Source organism: Armigeres subalbatus, chromosome 2 (assembly GCF_024139115.2).
Source record: "Armigeres subalbatus isolate Guangzhou_Male chromosome 2, GZ_Asu_2, whole genome shotgun sequence".
NCBI lineage: Eukaryota > Metazoa > Arthropoda > Insecta > Diptera > Culicidae > Armigeres > Armigeres subalbatus.
This window is the reverse complement of record NC_085140.1, coordinates 224,448,901-224,467,491: the sequence shown is the minus strand read 5'-3', so window position 1 is coordinate 224,467,491 and position 18,591 is coordinate 224,448,901. Positions and strand designations below refer to the sequence as shown.

Sequence of the window (18,591 nt, the reverse complement as noted above, 5' to 3'; positions counted from 1 at the left end):
ATGCTGAAAAGTTCACAGAAACAAGTCAATGAGCAGTAACCCTACTAAAATAGAGGAGGTACTGCCAATACGTCAACAAAAAACTATTTAATGTTTTGATTTCAAACTCCGAGTCTACGTAAAGTTTAATAATATAATTTCTCAGAAAATGATAGTAAGATAATAAGAATAATAAGGAAATTATTTTTTGCAGACTTTTTTGAAACATTTACATGCAAAACAGCGAAATTTTGTAATCTAAAATGGATATGATTATTGCTGATTGTGCATCTTCAATGGATCAATGAAGGTAACTCATTTTGCACTCACCGCATCAAAACAAAGGCGGCACTGTATACTCATATTTCTATTCATGTGTGTTTGACAGAACATGTCTACGGTGGCGCAATCTGTTCATTTCATAGCGGCAGTTTTTGCTTATTGATTGGTCCATTGCTAATGCCTTTTGCGAATAAATGAAAGTAATTATTTTAATCAAATTTTTAATTTTCATCAGTGTAGTTGATTTTTTTACAGAACAGGGAATCAGAACTGTTATAGTATAACCATGTTTTAATGTACGTGTCGTTTAGTACCAAGCATAACAATATATGGTCAGGCATATGCAATGACTCGTACCCATCATCATGTGAATTATAAAACCAATCACTTTTCGTGGATAAGCAGACCAAATCTCTCTAATTTTATTCTTCTTCATCCACCACCGCTGCCACCACCGCTGCTCGCATCCACCCTCGCTGCCTAAGCCACCATCGGCCTCTAGCCGTGAACTCCGAGCGATTCGCGAAGTCGAAGCAAATTCTGCTCTTCCCTCCTATGGGAAATCTCATTGCTATCTGTCAGAGTTTGAGTGAAACATGGCCGCCATCTCCTCCTCTCTGTTGCTCTACTGTAAAAACCCATAAAGAACTGTCATTGTTTGTGTGAAAAATTTTGCTTCGACTTCGCGAATCGCATCCATCGCAACCGACACCACTGCATCCGACCATCATCAAGCACAGAATGACAAAAAAATGCGCCCACTTTTTTCATGCATATTCGTAGACCCACCGGCAGTTGTACCGCTGGCGACTGCATGCTGTGTAGGTAAACACAGCGAACGAACGAACGAAACGAAAAATGCGCGAGCAAAAAGCACGTCAGTACGCGCTGCTATCACAAATTGTAATGACTCGCACACGGCAGGCACTGCTTCTTTTACACAAAGAAAATCTTGCGGTGGACCCGAAGGTTCGTGACATACCGCATTCTGATGTCCGTGTTAGGAATGCACGGGATTGGTTACATATGAAATTTTTGCTGGCCTTGACAAGAATTGAAATTTTCATTAGCTTATCGTTAATAATCTTAAGTTTCAATGAAATAGACAAATTGCTGGAGAGTATCCAAGTCGATTGATATATAAATCTTCAAAATCCATCGAAAGATAAAGGCACTAACAACGTTAGAAATCTTCCCTTCCAGCGTAATGCTCTCGATGTCCAAAAATCTAAATGACACCCAGTATAGTAAAGAAAGACGTAAGTCCTACGGCAAAAAGATTAGCAGTCACTGATAAAAATGATGATGATTTGATGATTGTTACTGCTTCCCGTATTACGTTAAGTTACCCTAGTGGTAATGTGCTAGATACGGCCCAAATTCCTACGGCATTTAGCGGATCAATCACACTCATTCAAACTCTCTAAATCGAATTATCGAAATGTGTTTGTTTACCAGTCGATGCGCTCATATTGACGAATTTACTCCTATAGGTCATTGCGCGCGGCAAACCTAACCTCACTATTTTGACAGGTACTGGTCCTGTTGTTTACGTTTCGGACTTAGAACTTTTTTGATTCAAATTAAATCTGCATATTTCACGATGTTGAAGACATTCCGTACATTCCGCATTCAAATATTGGTAATTATCGATAAGTTTAGGTAATTATCGATCAGAAAATTCAAAGAATGATAGAAGTATCTCAAAGTTAAAATAAAGTCGTCTGTAAACAGCAGGACCAATACCTGTCAAAAGTCGTGCGTGACGTCACTGTGCAATGGAGTATTAATAGTGTACACGCTAACTTTCATCTACTCAGTTACTGAGTAAAATTTTAGTGCCGTCTCTTTCAAAACTATGAGTAATCCTGCTTATGAAGGAAATTGAAAGAGACACCAATAAATGTTTCTTAGCAACTGAGTGTATGATCAGATGACAATACGTGACCGACGCGTTTTATGGAACAAACAGGTGTTATTTCGCTTTTCAATTGTTTCTTTTCTCGTATACTATAAGAGTAAAATCAGCAGTGATTCAAATCGTTCGGGGCTGTCAGTTTGAATATGAATCTGAAACAATATTTTTTCCAGCAGCTGTTGTAGATTCATTTTTTATACCAGTCTACTGTCAAAAAACCAAAACTGGTATAACGCTCCGTTCTATTTTCTGCAGATTTGAACCACGAATGAATCACGAGATTCAAATATTTTTCAATGTTTTGGTGTTCGAACGTGTCATTTTATCTACAGATCAATTCACTTTGCAGTTACGGCGCTTTCTTGGCAGCAACATAATGATTTCATTAAATTTAAAATTTGAAAAACATGAATGGAACACTGCTGGGGAAACCAGCGAGTTTGTTCCATTTTGCTCCAGATTCAAACTAGAATAGTGGTCGAAAATTTAGAATGAAACTGAATCACTACTGATTTCACTCTAAGTGTACGTAAAGGCTTCATTCGGAATCCTTCAGCTACCTATTGATGGTATTGGTTTGCGTGGGAGAGCTATCAGATTCGTCAAATCGTCGTTTGAAACTTTGTTTACAAAAGCAGATAAGTCGTTTTGAAAATTTTGTCTTGATATGATCACTCCAAAACCAAACTTTCGATAGAAGGCTCGGAGACCCATAGTATTATATATCAATCGACTCAGCTCGACGAATTGAAGTGATGTCTGTTATACACGGTTAGATGACTTTACCCATTAATGAGTAAAAGGTAGTTAAGTCAATAGTTTCGCAGTGTTGATTGTAAACAGCCATCATTCGGTTGAGAGGCCCAAATTTGGCGTAATTTGTTCGGCAGTGGTTGGTTAAAAATAATGTTCTATGTCGAAGTAGCCGAAAAGGTACGTAAAAGTTAAATTTCGATAAAATTTCAGTTGAATCAACACGTTGAGAAACTATATCGTTAACAAATGAAACCGTTACACATTCTCGACGCTCTTTCAAAGTTTGTATATTTATAAGCATGCAACGTGCTTCATAAGATGGAAAAGGAAATGACGTCCAACCTACTTTACGAAGAGCGTATAATAGAAATTGTTTTTGTACTGACTCTATTCTTTCTTCATGTGTGGTTGTATAAGGCGACCACACAATGCTACAATATTCCAGTATAGATCGTACATATGAAATATATAGTGTTTTGATTGTGTAGGGATCCTGAAAGTTGAAGCAAAAACGCTTGATAAAGCCTAGCATATTATTAGCTTTGTGGGTGATTGTGTTATAGTGATCAACAAGAGTTAGTTTCGAATCTAAAATCACTCCTAAATCCCTAACTCTTTCGTGTCTTTCTACAGTATTGTTCCCTAATACAATTTGTGTATTTGGTGTTATTCTTTTTCTGCTGAATGATATTATGTTGCATTTCTTAACATTCAGTTGCAATAGGCTTTTTCTGCACCATGTATAGAACATGTGTATTTCATTCTGGAATATGATTATGTCGTCTTCATTTTTTATTTCCATAAATAGCTTTATGTCATCGGCATAAATTAAAATCTTTATATTTTTGAGAATGAAGGTAATGTCATTTACATATAATATAAATAAAAGAGGGCCAAGATGAGAGCCTTGTGGAACTCCTGAAGTGACTTGAATGGGATTGGATTTCTTTCCGTTAAATTTTATTATTTGTTGCCGGTCTGTGAGATAAGATTCAAGCCATCTAAGGAGTCCTGGCTCAATTCCAATTTTTTGCAATTTGAAGAGTAACATTGGAATGTCAATGCGATCAAACGCCTTGCTAAAGTCAGTGTATAGAGCTTCCACGTAGTTACCACATTGCATTAAGAGAATAGTCAATGAATTCTATTAAATTTGTAGCGGTAGAGCGACCTTTGAAAAATCCATGCTGCTTCTTCGTAATTCTGTTTTTAAGTTGTGAAAATAATTTTTCATTGATAAAAAAAAGCTTGGGAATGCAAGAGATAATGGCTATTCCACGGTAATTACGAATGTCAGATTTTTTGCCTGATTTGAAGATAGGCACAAGATAGGAGCTTTTCCATACCCTGGGAAAATTTCCGGATTCCAATGACAATCTGAAGAGCCAAAACAAAGGTGCAGTCAGCTCTTCCTAAATATCTCTCTTCCTAAATATCGGTGGAATACCGTCAGGACCAGGGCCTTTAGATGCATCTAAATTTTTTAAAGCGTTTAGAATATCGTTCACCATGATCTGATTAACACCGATATCCCTAGCGAATTGTGGGAAAGGCGCAAAAAAATCTAGGTCGCGATCGAAAAGGTGGTGTATATTTCTTGGAAGAAATCTCCAAAAAGATTACAGATATCTTCCGAGCAATTACCGACGCGTTCGTCTAAATACATGGTTGACGGAAAATTGTCTGATTTTAATTTTGATTTTACGTAATTGAAGAAGTTCTTTGGACATGACTTTATTTCGTTTTCTGTTTTCGTGTTGTGTTCTTCAAATGCTACATCAATTGCTAATTTTAATTGATCGCAGATGTTCAAATATTTTTCCAAATTTTCATTCGTCTTGTCTAGCTTGTAAGTTTTATGTAATTTTTGTTTGCGATTCTTTAATTTTTTTATTTGCCTATTGTACCAAATTGGATATTTTGAATTTCCGCTCCGTTGTTTTCTTCTTTTTGGGACCTCGTCAATAATAATATCAAAAATAATGTTATAAAAGACATCAACGGAAGATTCAATATTACCTTCATTCTCTAAAATTTGCTTCCAGTTAAATCTACTTAGCTTATGTGTTATGTTGTCATACTTTGCTTTATTGTATTCAAGGACTTCTTCAGAGTCACAGTCGCTGGGTTTTTTATATTCATGAACGAACACAGAGGTGGACCACTCTTATATGAAAACATTCAAAACCATTTTTTTCGATACGTATACCCAGTGAAAATAAAGATTTTTGCTCCCAGAAGCTACTGTAAAAATTTCAGCCAGATCCGTCAAGTCTAAGTGGATGCTCAAACAAGCGTGGAGTTTATATGGAAAAAACGACTCAAAATATGGGAAAATGCATACTTTTCACTTTTTAATCTGTATGTGGCGCTATAGTCATTCAATCCCGCTCATTAGTCACATTTATAATCTTTACCTTATTGTGAAGAGGCTCCCTAAAACCGCGGGTGATTTTATTATGTGTTCGGAACTACCGGAATGTGGGAGCAAAAAACTTTATTTTCAGAGGTACACGTCTCGAAAAAATGGTTTTGAATGTTTTCATATAATAGGATTGTACGACAATTCCCCGAATAACAATTCCCCGAATGCAATTTCCCCGAATGCAATTTCTCCGAATAACAATTCCCCGAATGTAACATTTCCCCGAATGTAACATTTCCCCGAACGTAACAATTCAACGAATGTAACATTTCCCCGAATGCATCTCCCTTCTTTTTGAGTGAGGCACAAGGCGATGGGTATTGAGTAAGCCATGCGAGCAAAGTCGTATGATTGCCGATCCGGAGGATGCGAGTTCGATTCTCGGTGTGGCCTAAGATGCTTCAGGATGAGAAGCATTTTCGGCTCCTTGTGCACAGTGCATCCATTGTACTTGCTACACAAGACATTCATGCAACTGGCAGATACCGGAAAGCTTGCGATAACTGTGGGAATGTCTTCTTGAAATGAACGCGTTTGTCCGGTATAAGATGACGGTAGGAGATAATTCCCTCTTCAGATGATAGCATCGCCCGGTATTAGGGGAAAGAAAGTGATAATGTCTTCCTCAAATGAACACATTTGTCCGATATAAGGCAAAGAGGATAGATAGTCCCTTCTTTAAATGAACTCGTTTGTCTGGAATAAAGTGAAAAAATGAAACAACGCCTTCTTTAAATGATCGCGTCTGTCCGGTGTAATGAGAATGGAGGAGATAATGCCTTCTTTAAATTAAGGTCTCCCGGGACAGAAATTCTGTCCGCAATATAGCAAAAAGAGGAGATAACTCGTTTACTAAGCAAGTACCATGCTTGCCAGGTATAATAAATGATTGATATGAAGCAATTATAAGTTTCAAAACTGCTGTTATATTACACCACACTTATCTAAGAAAATGCTTATTTGTTCAATATAACATTCTGAAAAAACGGCATTCTTCCAAAGGTCATTCTGAAAAAGGTACAATCCATCAAATGTCACACCGCGAAAGTTACAGACCGCCTAATGTTGAGAAAATAAATTCGGCAAAATGTTTTTCGGTGAAATATAATACATTTAATACATATTGCGTAATAAGGGATCTTATTTTTTTCTTATTATGGCCAAATTCGACTGCATCAAAATAAGAGATCAGATTAGTCCTTATTCTCATTAAGAAGGGACACATTTACCATTGCATTGTTCCGAGCAGATGCATTCTTTTTAAAGGAGGAATCACATTCACCATTGCCTCTTTCCGGGCAAACGCATTATTTTTGTTTACAAGGATTCACATCCACCATTGACTTATATATTTGAAGAAGGTATATGCAGGACAGGAGTATGATTCCGAAGATAGGAAAAATATTTACCAAAAGGCTTTCATTCAGAATTGCAGTTTGATACTATTTTAGGAAAAAAAAACTACCTTAGTTAACACTGTACTCTGATATCTTTGTAATTCAACAACACATCTTGGAGGATCAAGAACTACACATACTACCAGAGGCTATTCAGCTGATAATTTCCAATAAGACACTCTTGAATGTATCTTCAAACACTGCTTTTTCGGACGCATACAGTCGATTGCGAAGATGTGTTTGCAGGTATTTTATTTTCGGGGAATTGTTCCATTCGGGGAAATGTTACATTCGAGGAATTGTTACATTCGGGGAATTGTTACCTTCGGGGAAATTACATTCGGGGAAATTGCATTCGGGGAATTGGTTTTCGGGGAATTGTCATACAATCATATAAGAGTGGTCCACCTTATTTACATATTATATGGGATCAGAAGTTAAGCCCAAAATACTGTTTTTTATGCGCAAAACAAGCTAAAAATCACTTACTCATATTTTTTGATACTTTTTGCACGAGAAAGGCACCAATACCACTAGGTGGATTCATCAGGATTTTTATGTGATGTGATGGATGTGTAATCTGCTCTTTTATGTTTCACAATTTTTAGCAATCAAATAAAATTCATGCAGTGAGTTCAACTACTAGATGGATATACTACTACTCGATACAAAACACATTGTTTTGTATCGAGTAGAAGCACGCGAGTGGCAAAGCAGAGAGAAGGAGATTCGCTTCGAAATAAATATTCAAGCTATAATTTTTAAAAAGGATACTATAGAATTGCAGTAAGTAAATTTATAAGAGCTCGTATTATCAATTTAATTGCTTCACAATAAACAGAAACGCTGAAAAAACACACGGAATCCTCCGGATGTCGTGGTCTGTGACGAGGTCTACTATTACGGGTGTACCGGATGCCGGAAATCACACAGAGCAGGGATGCTACTGCCGCTTCATTCCAACATATGTTGCCGTTCAAATATATACACCAAAATGGAGCCTGTGGTGTTGAATCGCAAAACGTGGATGTGGCGAGTTGTGTTTTTTCCCGTGTTCAACAAAAACGGAACGTGAGAACATTTGATGCGAGAAAACCGATTTTTTTTTGAATATCCGTTGTGCACATTGTAAAGTATTGTTTTTTGTATTGTGTTATGTTTATTATGATGCGAAATAAATAAATATTGAGAGGGAGATTAAACAATTTAATTACAAATCGAATTATCCAAAAACACAACCAATTCTATTTTCATGTATATTTCATCAGATTTATAAACGAAAATTAAACAACATATCACTCGTGTTCCGATTCATCAGCACACGGTTTTCAAAATGAATGCATTTCATATTCAATTTAACATTTTAACCAAAATTGAATTACTCTCATTTGGTTGATTGTCATCTGACATGAGCTCCGACCGTATGACCATCATCCAGTATCTGTCTGCATATCGTTAAAGGGCGTGAGCATATCAACTATCACACAGTTTCAGGCGGAGGATTTTGTTCAGTGTAAGAACAACTCTAGATTGCTTTGAGAATAGGTCGTATGTGCAAAAGAGAGGCTCTCTTCGTTCACGCTCTCTTTCGCTTGTACATAAGCTAGTTTTGCATATTTTGCCACATTTTCACTTCAGAACGCTAGATAAAGCTATAATCTTTAGATATCTGCCAAGAAATCTGAAGTAAACTTTATTATAGATCTGTAATAATCGAAAGAGAATGGAGGCAAAGAGAGACTCTCTTTTGCACATACGACCTATTCTCAAAGCACTCTAGAACTATTAAAAAAAATAAGTAAAAGGCATGTGGGTGGACTTTATATATCAAGCAAAAGGTTTTACTTCATGCTCCTTAGAACAGCTGAGAAAACCAGTTGTGGCACTATTCTTAATTTTAATTCCTTACTTGGCAAATCCCATTGTTTTCTTATGGGATTGGCCAAATAGGGACCACTAGTGTGACAACTGGTGCAAAGGACGTCAAAAATTAAGCAAAATCAATTTTTACAATTATGCTTTGCTTGTTTTGGAGAAGATCAAAGGTTTTATCGTATCATATGAATTTTATCGATATGAACTTGGTTTGCGGTGATTTGATTGGCCATTTGGCATATAAAGCACTAGTGCGACAATTGGTGCTATAGCCACATCTGGTACATCTAACCTATGTTAAAATATTGTTATTGCTAAATCATGTGTTGTTCTATTCCTCCACTGTGTTTCTATTAGTCGTAACTCCGTATCAGTTTGTCAATCTATGTTACATTTGTATTCAAAGTATACTCAATTAGTTATTAAAATATAGTTAAGTTTAAATAAGACCGCACAGGTTCGTTGGAATAACGTCAATAAACAAATATCAATCAATCAAAAAAAAAAGAAGGGAAAAACCTCTTCTGAGGGTACGGTTACCCTATTGATGTAATTAAAATAGCGTCGGGTAGTATGAAAAATTGCATCAAAGCGAAAATACAATCACACAGCGCAGCAGTCTGATATTTCCTTTCTCGTGATGTTCTTCTCATTACATTTTATTACAAGTTTAAAACTACATAAGGGAAGTGCACCGGTTTTGGCCAACTTAGTGCCTAATTTGGCCAACCCTGAAAAATACATAGTTTTCCAAAATAATCGATCAGTTGAAAGCAGAGTTGAAGCGTGAGGGATATATCTCTTGTTGGAACTAATAATACCCTTGAGAATTGCTTTATTTTTGGAGTTATTCGCAAAATTGGCCAAATTAGGAACATGGCCAAAACCGGTACAGTTCCCCTAGCTGTCTATATCTTTTTGCTTCAACAAACACAAAAATCGGTAACAAAAACAAAAATCGCAGACTAATATGTATTCCGTGAATGAATGGTAGAAGTGGTAGAGTTATACTTACTGAATTTATCATAAAATAACTGCTATGAAGCGATTCGTTGGGATGTAATCCACGTATTTTAGTGAGAAGTGCGGGGTCACCGTCGTAGAAATGTGGATAACTGAGCGCAATAGGAAATCCATAGTAACAGTCTGTGACATCTATGAGGCCTCTGGCAAGACATTCCCCTGAAATATAGTTTGAGAAAAATATTATAATGGTTAACGATCTAATTTTACAACTGCTGGACAATTCATGACCGGCCCTGATCTATTTGGCCCATTTTAACATCAGAACAAATTTTGGAAAGGGATTAAAAAGAGTAAATGTTGATACCTATATCCCTTTATATCAATCAGGGGTGCGAATTCTCAATCTCAGTGACTGAAATTTGTTGGATATTGATACCATTCCCTCTTCACACTCACTTCCTAGCAGTGAAAACTGAAAATGGTTAGCAGCAACAATCAAAGATAAAGTAAACAAACGACCTCTCTTCTCATTGCACACGCAGCCCGCACTGACAGTCTATTCAGTTCACTCGCTGCTGTGTGAATGCGATGGCCCTATATAAATGCATGGGTGAATACTATCACTTGAAAGACAATGACAGGAAATTTGTGCCGAATGATCATCAGCTTCAGCCCGCTGCTGGCAAACCGAGTTTGCTAAGCTACTCCTGCTTTGTCATTCTGACTGAAAGGCACCGTCATAGGCAAAGAGGAGCAGATAAAAATACAAAACAAAAGAATCACACTCAGCAGGCATTGTTGATAAATTGCACCACTGATATCAATCAGTATGCAGTAAGAGGAACATAGTCTCTTGGAAAATTGTCACTAAACTGACAGAGTGCCAGTTGACAGCCACTTCTCGCGCACCCACCAGTCTGACCAACTGCGTGGAAGAAGGCTCAGATGTACATTCCTGACTTGGGCTGATCTGGCTCTGAACACGCAAGTGTCGACCCTTGCATGGCCTCCCTGCATGCCGCAAGGTATGTATAGATAACCATGGGATCACAATAGGCGACTACTCCAGCAGGATTCTACAGCAGCCGTAAGGGGGACCCAAAAGCAATGATTTTTTCAAATTCAAACAAAAATACCGTTGAGGATGATGGCGGGTCTGGCAAAAAGTAGAATCCTTTCACCAGATGAAGTGGCCTTAATAGGTCACCCCAAATATCGCCGGGGGAAGGCAACGGGGAGGCTCGTGGTCGGTCTGAGGATGTGCCGGTTGATGTAAAAATGGACGGCCCTACTCTAACCTGGGTCATAAAGTCGTTGATGACCAGCCACGAGGAAGGCGGTTTTCCAGAAAATGGAGGTGATCACGGACATTACGGACGTGATTTTGTCATTTCTGGACAACCGTTGGAGATATAGTAGGGACTTCAAACAAGCCGTACTAACCCTCTGCTTGGTGGTGGTAGAGGCGAGGTCGGAGTGGAGGTCCCTATTAGAGGCCAGTAATGAGGCAGAGCGGAAGATTCGCCTTCTTACTGAGGAAAAGGAGTTGGCGATAAAGCAGGCGGCGAAGGTCAGTGAGGAGGTTGAATCAAAGATTCGTCACCTCACTGAAAGGGTCGCCGGGAAAGGGTCGTGCAAATTGCCGAACCTAAGGAACAGAGGAAGTCAGTGTTTCCACCTAGGAGGGCAACTAAAGTTCGCCGGTACGATGAACAACCCTGGACGAAGCGACGACGAAAGAAGCCGCAGGCAAGGAGGCAGGTGGAACTTACATCTGCTAAGAAGGGTAGAGCCGGTGTTGCAAAGGGTGCGCCTTCCAATGGCAACGGTAAGCGGAAATACAGAGGCGAAGCGATCATTGTCAAGTCTGACGATAAAAGCTATGCCGATGTCTCCTATGAGATCACTGGAGATGTTAGCTAGGATCGTTGAAGGGCTGTTCCCGAAGCCTGATTCACCAGACTGACCTGATACACCGTATAGGTTGGTTGACGTGGTTCCGTTAGTGACTATCGAAGAGCTTATCGAAACCGCAAGAGTTTTTAAGGTCAATAAGGCGCCGGGTCCGGATGCTATTCCGAACCTGGCCCTTAAACACGCGATTCTTTCCGCTCCATATATGTTCAGGAGCTGCCTCCAACGTTGTCTGGATGAAGGAAACTTTCCAGATCGTTGGAAACGACAGAAATTGGTGCTATTGCCCAAGGCTGGGAAATCCCCGGGAGAACCTTCGGCATACACACCGATTTGCCTCCTCGATGAAGCTGGTAAGCTGCTAGAGGGAACAGATTGTCGACCTATACCGAGCGTACTGGTGGGCTATCAAACAACCAGTATGGCTTCCGTAAAGGTCGTTCCACCGTCGAAGCAATACGATCGGTAACGGATACGGCCAAGATAGCGAGAGATTTGAACAGGCAAGGTATTAGATACTGCGCATTGGTTACACTTGATGTAAAATATGCGTTTAACAATGCTAGCTGGGCAACTATTGCTGACTCCCTGTACCGATTGAGAGTTCCGGATTACCTGTGCAGGATACTGAAAAGTTATTTTCAGAATAGGGTGCTGATATACGACACCGATGCTGGTCAAAAGTCGTTCGTAGTGTCTGCGGGTGTTCCACAGGGATCGATCCTTGGACCGGTTCTGTGGAATATTATGTAAGACGGAGTATTACGCTTAAGTCTCTCGGCCGGTGTGAAAATTTAAGGCTTCGCGGATGATGTAATGCTATAGGTAACAGGAGACACTTTCGACGAAGTCAGACTGACGGCTGACGGCTTCATACGCGATTGGCAGAGTGGAACTCGAGGCGGTTGTCCCTTGCACATCACAAGACAGAAGTCGTGGTGGTGCATAACCGCCATGGGGTGCAGCAAGCGAGGATAAGAGTATTCAGACTATTTATTTATTTCATCTTTGGTTCAAAACCACACAGACTACAGTATCTTAATCCTATTTTTGAAGACAAGCTTACTAACATTATAATCAAACATATCACATACATCGTTAAACAATCTACAACATCTGTCAAGTGGTTTGTTGTAACCGTAAGCAGTGCGGTGCGCCGGGGTCCAAAGCAATTGGGGATTGCGTAATCGGCGGCTAGGTGCGTGGAAGTTGATTTCCCGGAGCACGCTACTGCAGTCAATGTTATCACGGATCATGTCAAAAATAAAAAGTCGTTGTAAATACGTTCGGCGTTTGGAGAGTGTTTGCAAGCCAATGAGCGTACATCTGTGCTCATACGGTGGCAGGTTAGCGGGATTGGTCCATGGCAGCTGTCGTAATGCGAATCTGACAAAACGATTCTGGATGCTTTCTATGCGTGATGCATGGTAAGGAGCCCATATTTGAACTCCGTACTCAAGAATGCTTCGGACCAATGAGCAGTATAATGTTTTCAGAGCATAAGCATCATCGAATTGTGCAGAGTTGCGGCGCAGGAAGCCAAGCATAGTGTTGGCTTTGGAGATTGTCTTTGAGATGTGCTCGTTGAACCGAAGCTTACTGTCCAAGGTAAGGCCAAGATCCTTTATGGAGTTAACTCTCATAAGCGGTGACTGGTCCATCGAATAGTCAAATCTGATTGGTGAGCGAACACGGGAAAAAGTAATGATTCTACATTTGGTGGCGTTGGCTTGCATTCCGTTTATCTGACACCACGATGATAAGCGCACAATGTCGGCTTGAAGTGCACAGCAATCTAAAGCTGACTTCACGACTCGGTAAATTTTCAGGTCATCCGCAAAAAGCAGCTTGCACGAGTGTAGCTGATCGCAAACGTCGTTGATAAATAGCGCAAAAATTAAAGGTCCTAGGTGACTCCCTTGTGGAACGCCAGACGGAATCTCGAATTCATCGGAACTGGCGTCACGAACCTTGACGAAGGCTTTTCTTGAAGTCAGGTACGAATGAATCCAGTTGACGATCCACGACGGTAGACCAAGACGGTTCAGTTTCAAAATAGCAAGATCATGCGGAACTTTATCAAATGCTTTCGAAAAGTCAATATACACAGCATCTACTTGTTGCCGCTTCTCGATGCATCCAATAACACTATTGGTGAAGCTCATCAAATTAGAGATCGTCGAACGTTTTGCATGAATCCATGCTGGAATTCAGATATAACGGATTTAACGGCTGGATAAAGCTTGTCATGCAACAGTCTTTCTAGTACTTTGGCCAAACAGTTCAGGATCGAAATGGGTCGATAATTTTCCACGTTATGTATGTTGCCGGATTTGAAGATCGGTGTAATTGATGCGTGCTTCCAGGCATCAGGGAACACGCCATCCGCGAGTGATCTGTTGAAAATTGTCAGGGCTGGGACAGCCAGCGAGGCTGCACAGTTTTTTATGAACGACGGTGGAATCTGATCTGGACCAGGTCCCTTCGAAACGTCAACTGCATTAAGAGCGTTAAAAACCGTGTCAATACTGAGGTTTAGCTGCGGTAGATGGATGTTAAAGCTTTGTAACTCATCTAAATACTGTTGTGGCGGTGAATGGTAGTCTGACTCAAACACACTGTGAAAGAACTCAGCAAACAGATTTGCAGAAGTGTTGTCGGCGGAAGAATTATGATTACCATAGAAGACGTTATTCGGAATACCAGCTGACCTTTTGCGAGTATTCACAAAAGACCAGAACGATGAAGGGTTCTTTTGAGGTTCCGTTGCATTTGTTCAATATACTCACGGAAACGAACTTCATGCACGCTGTTATACTCAGCTTCCGCAAGTTGAACAGCATACTTATTCTCAGTTGTCCTGGAACGAAAATAACGTTTACGGGCCTTGCGTAGACGGTTCCGTAGTCTGCGCAGCTGCGGGTTCCACCATGGTTGTTGGCATTTTGTAGACTTTCTTCGGGTTTTCAGCGGGACATTGTCACGAATTACTTGGTAAACATTGTCATAAAAAACAGTCACCGTTTCGAGGTTTGACAAACACGTGCAGTCCAATGCAGCTAATCTAACGTTGATTGCATCAAAATCACATCGTGCCAAGTTATATTCGTTCCGTGCCGCTGAATGCGGAGGTTGCAAGTCTTCAGAGGAACATTCGAGCGTCAAAACAAATGGCTTGTGGCAAGGATCGACTTTCAAAATGGCAGCAGGTGATGCAAGCAGCTCAATTCGATCAGAATCACTGACAAAAACCAAATCGAGAAGCCTACCATTCGCATTAACCAAATCATTGATTTGCTGCAATCCTGTGGGTAGTAAAGACTCAACTACTGCAAGTTCTTGTTCCGACGAGGCGTTGAGAGGCAGAAACCCATGTACTTCATCATCGAATTCCCAGGCCAAATTAGGAAGGTTGTAATCGCCCATGACTGCCATGGTATCACGAGGGTCAGCTAACTCGAGGAGACGCACAAGGGATTCACCGTGCTTAGCGTAAATATCGGCGGGACTGCGCGGTCTAATATAGATGCAACACAGACAGATGGACTCATGTGGTAGCATAACTTTCACAATAACTTGCTCAAGATCATCGCTGCCTTCAAGAAATACGGCTTTCGAATTCAGCTGGGCTCTCACTGCGATTAGGACACCTCCTCCACGCTGAAATACACTGGTGCGAGTGTTTCTATCGCATCGGTAGATGGTGTAGTTGCTTGACAGTTCGGAGTTCGAGATGTCGGAATAGAGCCATGTTTCTGTGAATACGATGACATCAAAATCACAGGACAGCAGTGAATTGAGTAGAGTGCTTGTTTTTGTCCTCAATCCACGGACGTTTTGGTAGTAGACGGTGAGCGGAGAACAAGTGGTAGAGGAATGAGGAAGAATAGATACGACAGCTGGAGAGACTTCACGAACGGAGGTAGCTTCTAAATGCTGATAACAGGGCAAGTATCCACGTTCTGGGCTGGTTTCCAAAAAGTCTGAGTGCGGGTATTATCGTCAATGAACTCGCGGAATTCGATCCCCTGTGGCCATGACAGAGGATCCATAGCTTTCGATTTCGATGCTAGACTGACTCCTACCTTGAAAGAGATGAATGACAGCGTCGACACTTGTTTGCCTCTCGGTATCAGAGATTTCACAGTAGCTTCGTCCACATTCAAGCAATCCTTGGCAAGTTTCTCGACATCGGCTTCCGATACATCAGGTGAAATTTTCGAAAGATAGATCCAGAACTTCTCAGTTGATCGTGCTACAGAAGCTGATGATACGTTGGCGTTTGACGGTCCGGCACCGCGAAGAATTTTGGCCGGTTGATCAAATGGTGCAGCTTCGTCATCACGGCTTCTTTTCGGCGTATTATTTTTACCGAACCTGAACCGTGGAACGGGAGATAGTACCGCAGGCGAAAGCTTGTTGAAACCTCCTTTGATCTCTTGCCTGATCTCAGCGATCAGGCTGTCCTTAATCTCACTCTTTATTTCTTCGACGATTTTTTGATACGTATCCTTCAGTTCAACCGTGGCAGCATTCATAGATGCCAATGCGTTTTTAAATCGAGCATTGCTCATTATGTCGCGACATCCTGTACACATCCAGAAAATAGAAGATGTGCCGCATATTTCCTTGTACAGATCTTCCGAAATGCCCGCGCAGTTGTAATGAAAAGTTGCTTTGCAGAAACCACCGCAAGAAACTTCTACAGTTGACAAACTGCAAGCGCAACTATGACAAACTTCCAGCGGAGACATCTTACACTTTATGCAACTTGACCAAACAGAGTGAACGATGGAGATGCTCTTAAAAGTTAATGCATATGCTGGCTAACAGATGGCGCCACTAGTTCAGGGCGATGACAAGACAGCACCGATGACAGGTTGTGGATGACAGTGGCTACTAACAAGGTTCACACACTTATATATCTCACCTATGTTGATATTCTTCAGCCAACAAAACGCATGTATTGAATGGCTAGCACGAACACGGCGACGACGATCAAAATATAAACAAGCTGCTAATGTACGGATCTTGATCGGAGATGGCAATTCACGATCGATGGTTGTATGATGACCAGGATATGGGGTGTTTCGGCTTGGATGAATGAGAACAGCAGCAGCGAAAGGAGCATTTATTGATGTTTGGATGGTGGGTACAGGTTGGTAGATGCAAGTACTTTAATTCGGTGCGCAGCTTGATGATTTGTTTGGTGCAGTAAGCGATTGGCGGTGGTGGGTTTTAGCTTGATCGACAGGTGATGCAGGGGGAGAGCGGCGAGGTGGGAATATTGGCAATGGCGCGGGTTTGAGCAGATTCTTCCACACTCGAGCCGACTCGGAAATATATTAATTTCACAATCCTACCTGATCACAATTGTCGTACTTAATGAAGCGGCGATTGGAGGGCGGTTTATATGCAGGCGTATCGGTGAGCAGAGGTTTTTGGAAGCAATCGAAGGCGATGAATCAATGATTTAAAACAGCACAGAATGTAAACACAGTGAGCTTATCGGGCAGTGTTGCCAGTAAAGTGTAAAGAGTAAAGTAAAGAGTAGGGACCTGCACAGTTAACTCCGTGAGGTCTCTTAAGCATTTGGGCGTGATGATCGACGATAAGCTCAATTTTACGAGCCACGTCGATTATGCATGTCAGCGGGCTTCATTGGCGATAAAATTTTATCACGAATGATGTCCAACAGATCGGCGGTGCATAGTCAAGTGCGTAGGTTGATAGCGGGCGTAGCATTGTCTATCGTTCGCTATGGCGTACCGGCATGGGCCATAACACTAAAGGCAGAGTATAATGTAAAGAAACTGAACAGAGTGCACCGGCTGAGGTACCTACGAGTCGCGAGCGCATATCGCACCATATTATATGAGACAGTGTGTGTTATAACTGGGATGATGCCGATAGACATACTCCTAGAGGAAGATGTGGAATGCTACAAGGAAAGGGACTCGGTGCAAGTGCGACGTGTCCAGAGAGCAGCCTCGCTACTCAAATGGCAAAGAGCATGGGACACCGCAGTCAAAGGTCGTTGGACCCACAGACTGATTCCGGATGTGTCCAACTGGGTCGATAGAAAACATGGTCAGGTCAACTTCCACCTAACACAGGTGTTGTCTGAACATGGTTGCTTTAAAAAAAATCCTACACAGGTTTGGCTTCGCAGATTCTGCGGAGTGTTCATAATGTGTTGGTGAGGTAGAGTCGGCAGAGCATGTGATGTTCGCATGCCCGCGATTCGAGGTAGAACGCAATGCCATGCTGCTTGTTAGCGGTATGGATACAACCCAGGACAACCTCGTCGAGAGGATGTGTCGGGAGGAAGTTATATGGAATGCAGTGAACACAGCATCTCAACAGATTATGTCGAAACTGCAGCGCTGGTGGCGTCTTGAACAATACCAACGAATGCAGTGAGGGCACCTGTGATGCAGTGAACACTTTGCTCACCCCGACAACCAACATGTCGCGGGTGGGCTGCGGGGACCTCCGTATGTAGATATAGAGGTCATTGCGGTTCAAGCGCGGTGGTTGTTGTCGGGGTGCTCGTCTCAACGTGAGATTATGATACGGACCGCTAGGCTACTATCATAGCTTGCGATCGACGGGTGGTGAGGTTACCACCCTTGAAGTAGATGTGTATTAACGTCAAGTGCGTTAGCATAGGCGTGAGCGTTTTCAATATTCCACCGCCCCAACCCACCCCGTACCCCCATGTATTACTTAATTGCGGGCCGGGGGTACGAACTGGCGAAAGGGTTTTGGTTTTAGTGGGTCGGGTAAGAGTTACAGGACATACCCATCCCCACACTACCTGAGTTAACCTCCTCAGGTGTCTGGATGCAGATTTCCGTTTACCATTGCTAAAATATATATATATATATATATATATATATATATATATATATATATATATATATACATAGGTTCCATAGACACTCTGAAATTATGTTATTCGAAATGACCCAACCGTGCCTGCGCTCGTCTATGGCACCTATAGTGTCTATAGTTTTGTGTAGATTAACTATTATTATTATTATTGTCAATTTTATTGGCATATCGATCTCGATGCT

The 18,591-nt window shown here is 41.1% G+C and overlaps 1 protein-coding gene across 5 annotated transcripts in view; it reads right to left on the bottom strand.

The window, feature by feature from the left end:
* LOC134211763 (scavenger receptor class B member 1) overlaps positions 1–18,591 on the bottom strand; it is a 305,460-nt gene that overhangs the window by 107,429 nt on the left and 179,440 nt on the right. For all 5 annotated transcript variants that reach the window (XM_062688980.1, XM_062688976.1, XM_062688979.1 and 2 more), the window contains exon 8: positions 9,648–9,814. In XM_062688980.1, coding sequence (XP_062544964.1) covers positions 9,648–9,814 — 167 coding nt within the window. The remainder of the gene's footprint in view (positions 1–9,647; positions 9,815–18,591) is intronic.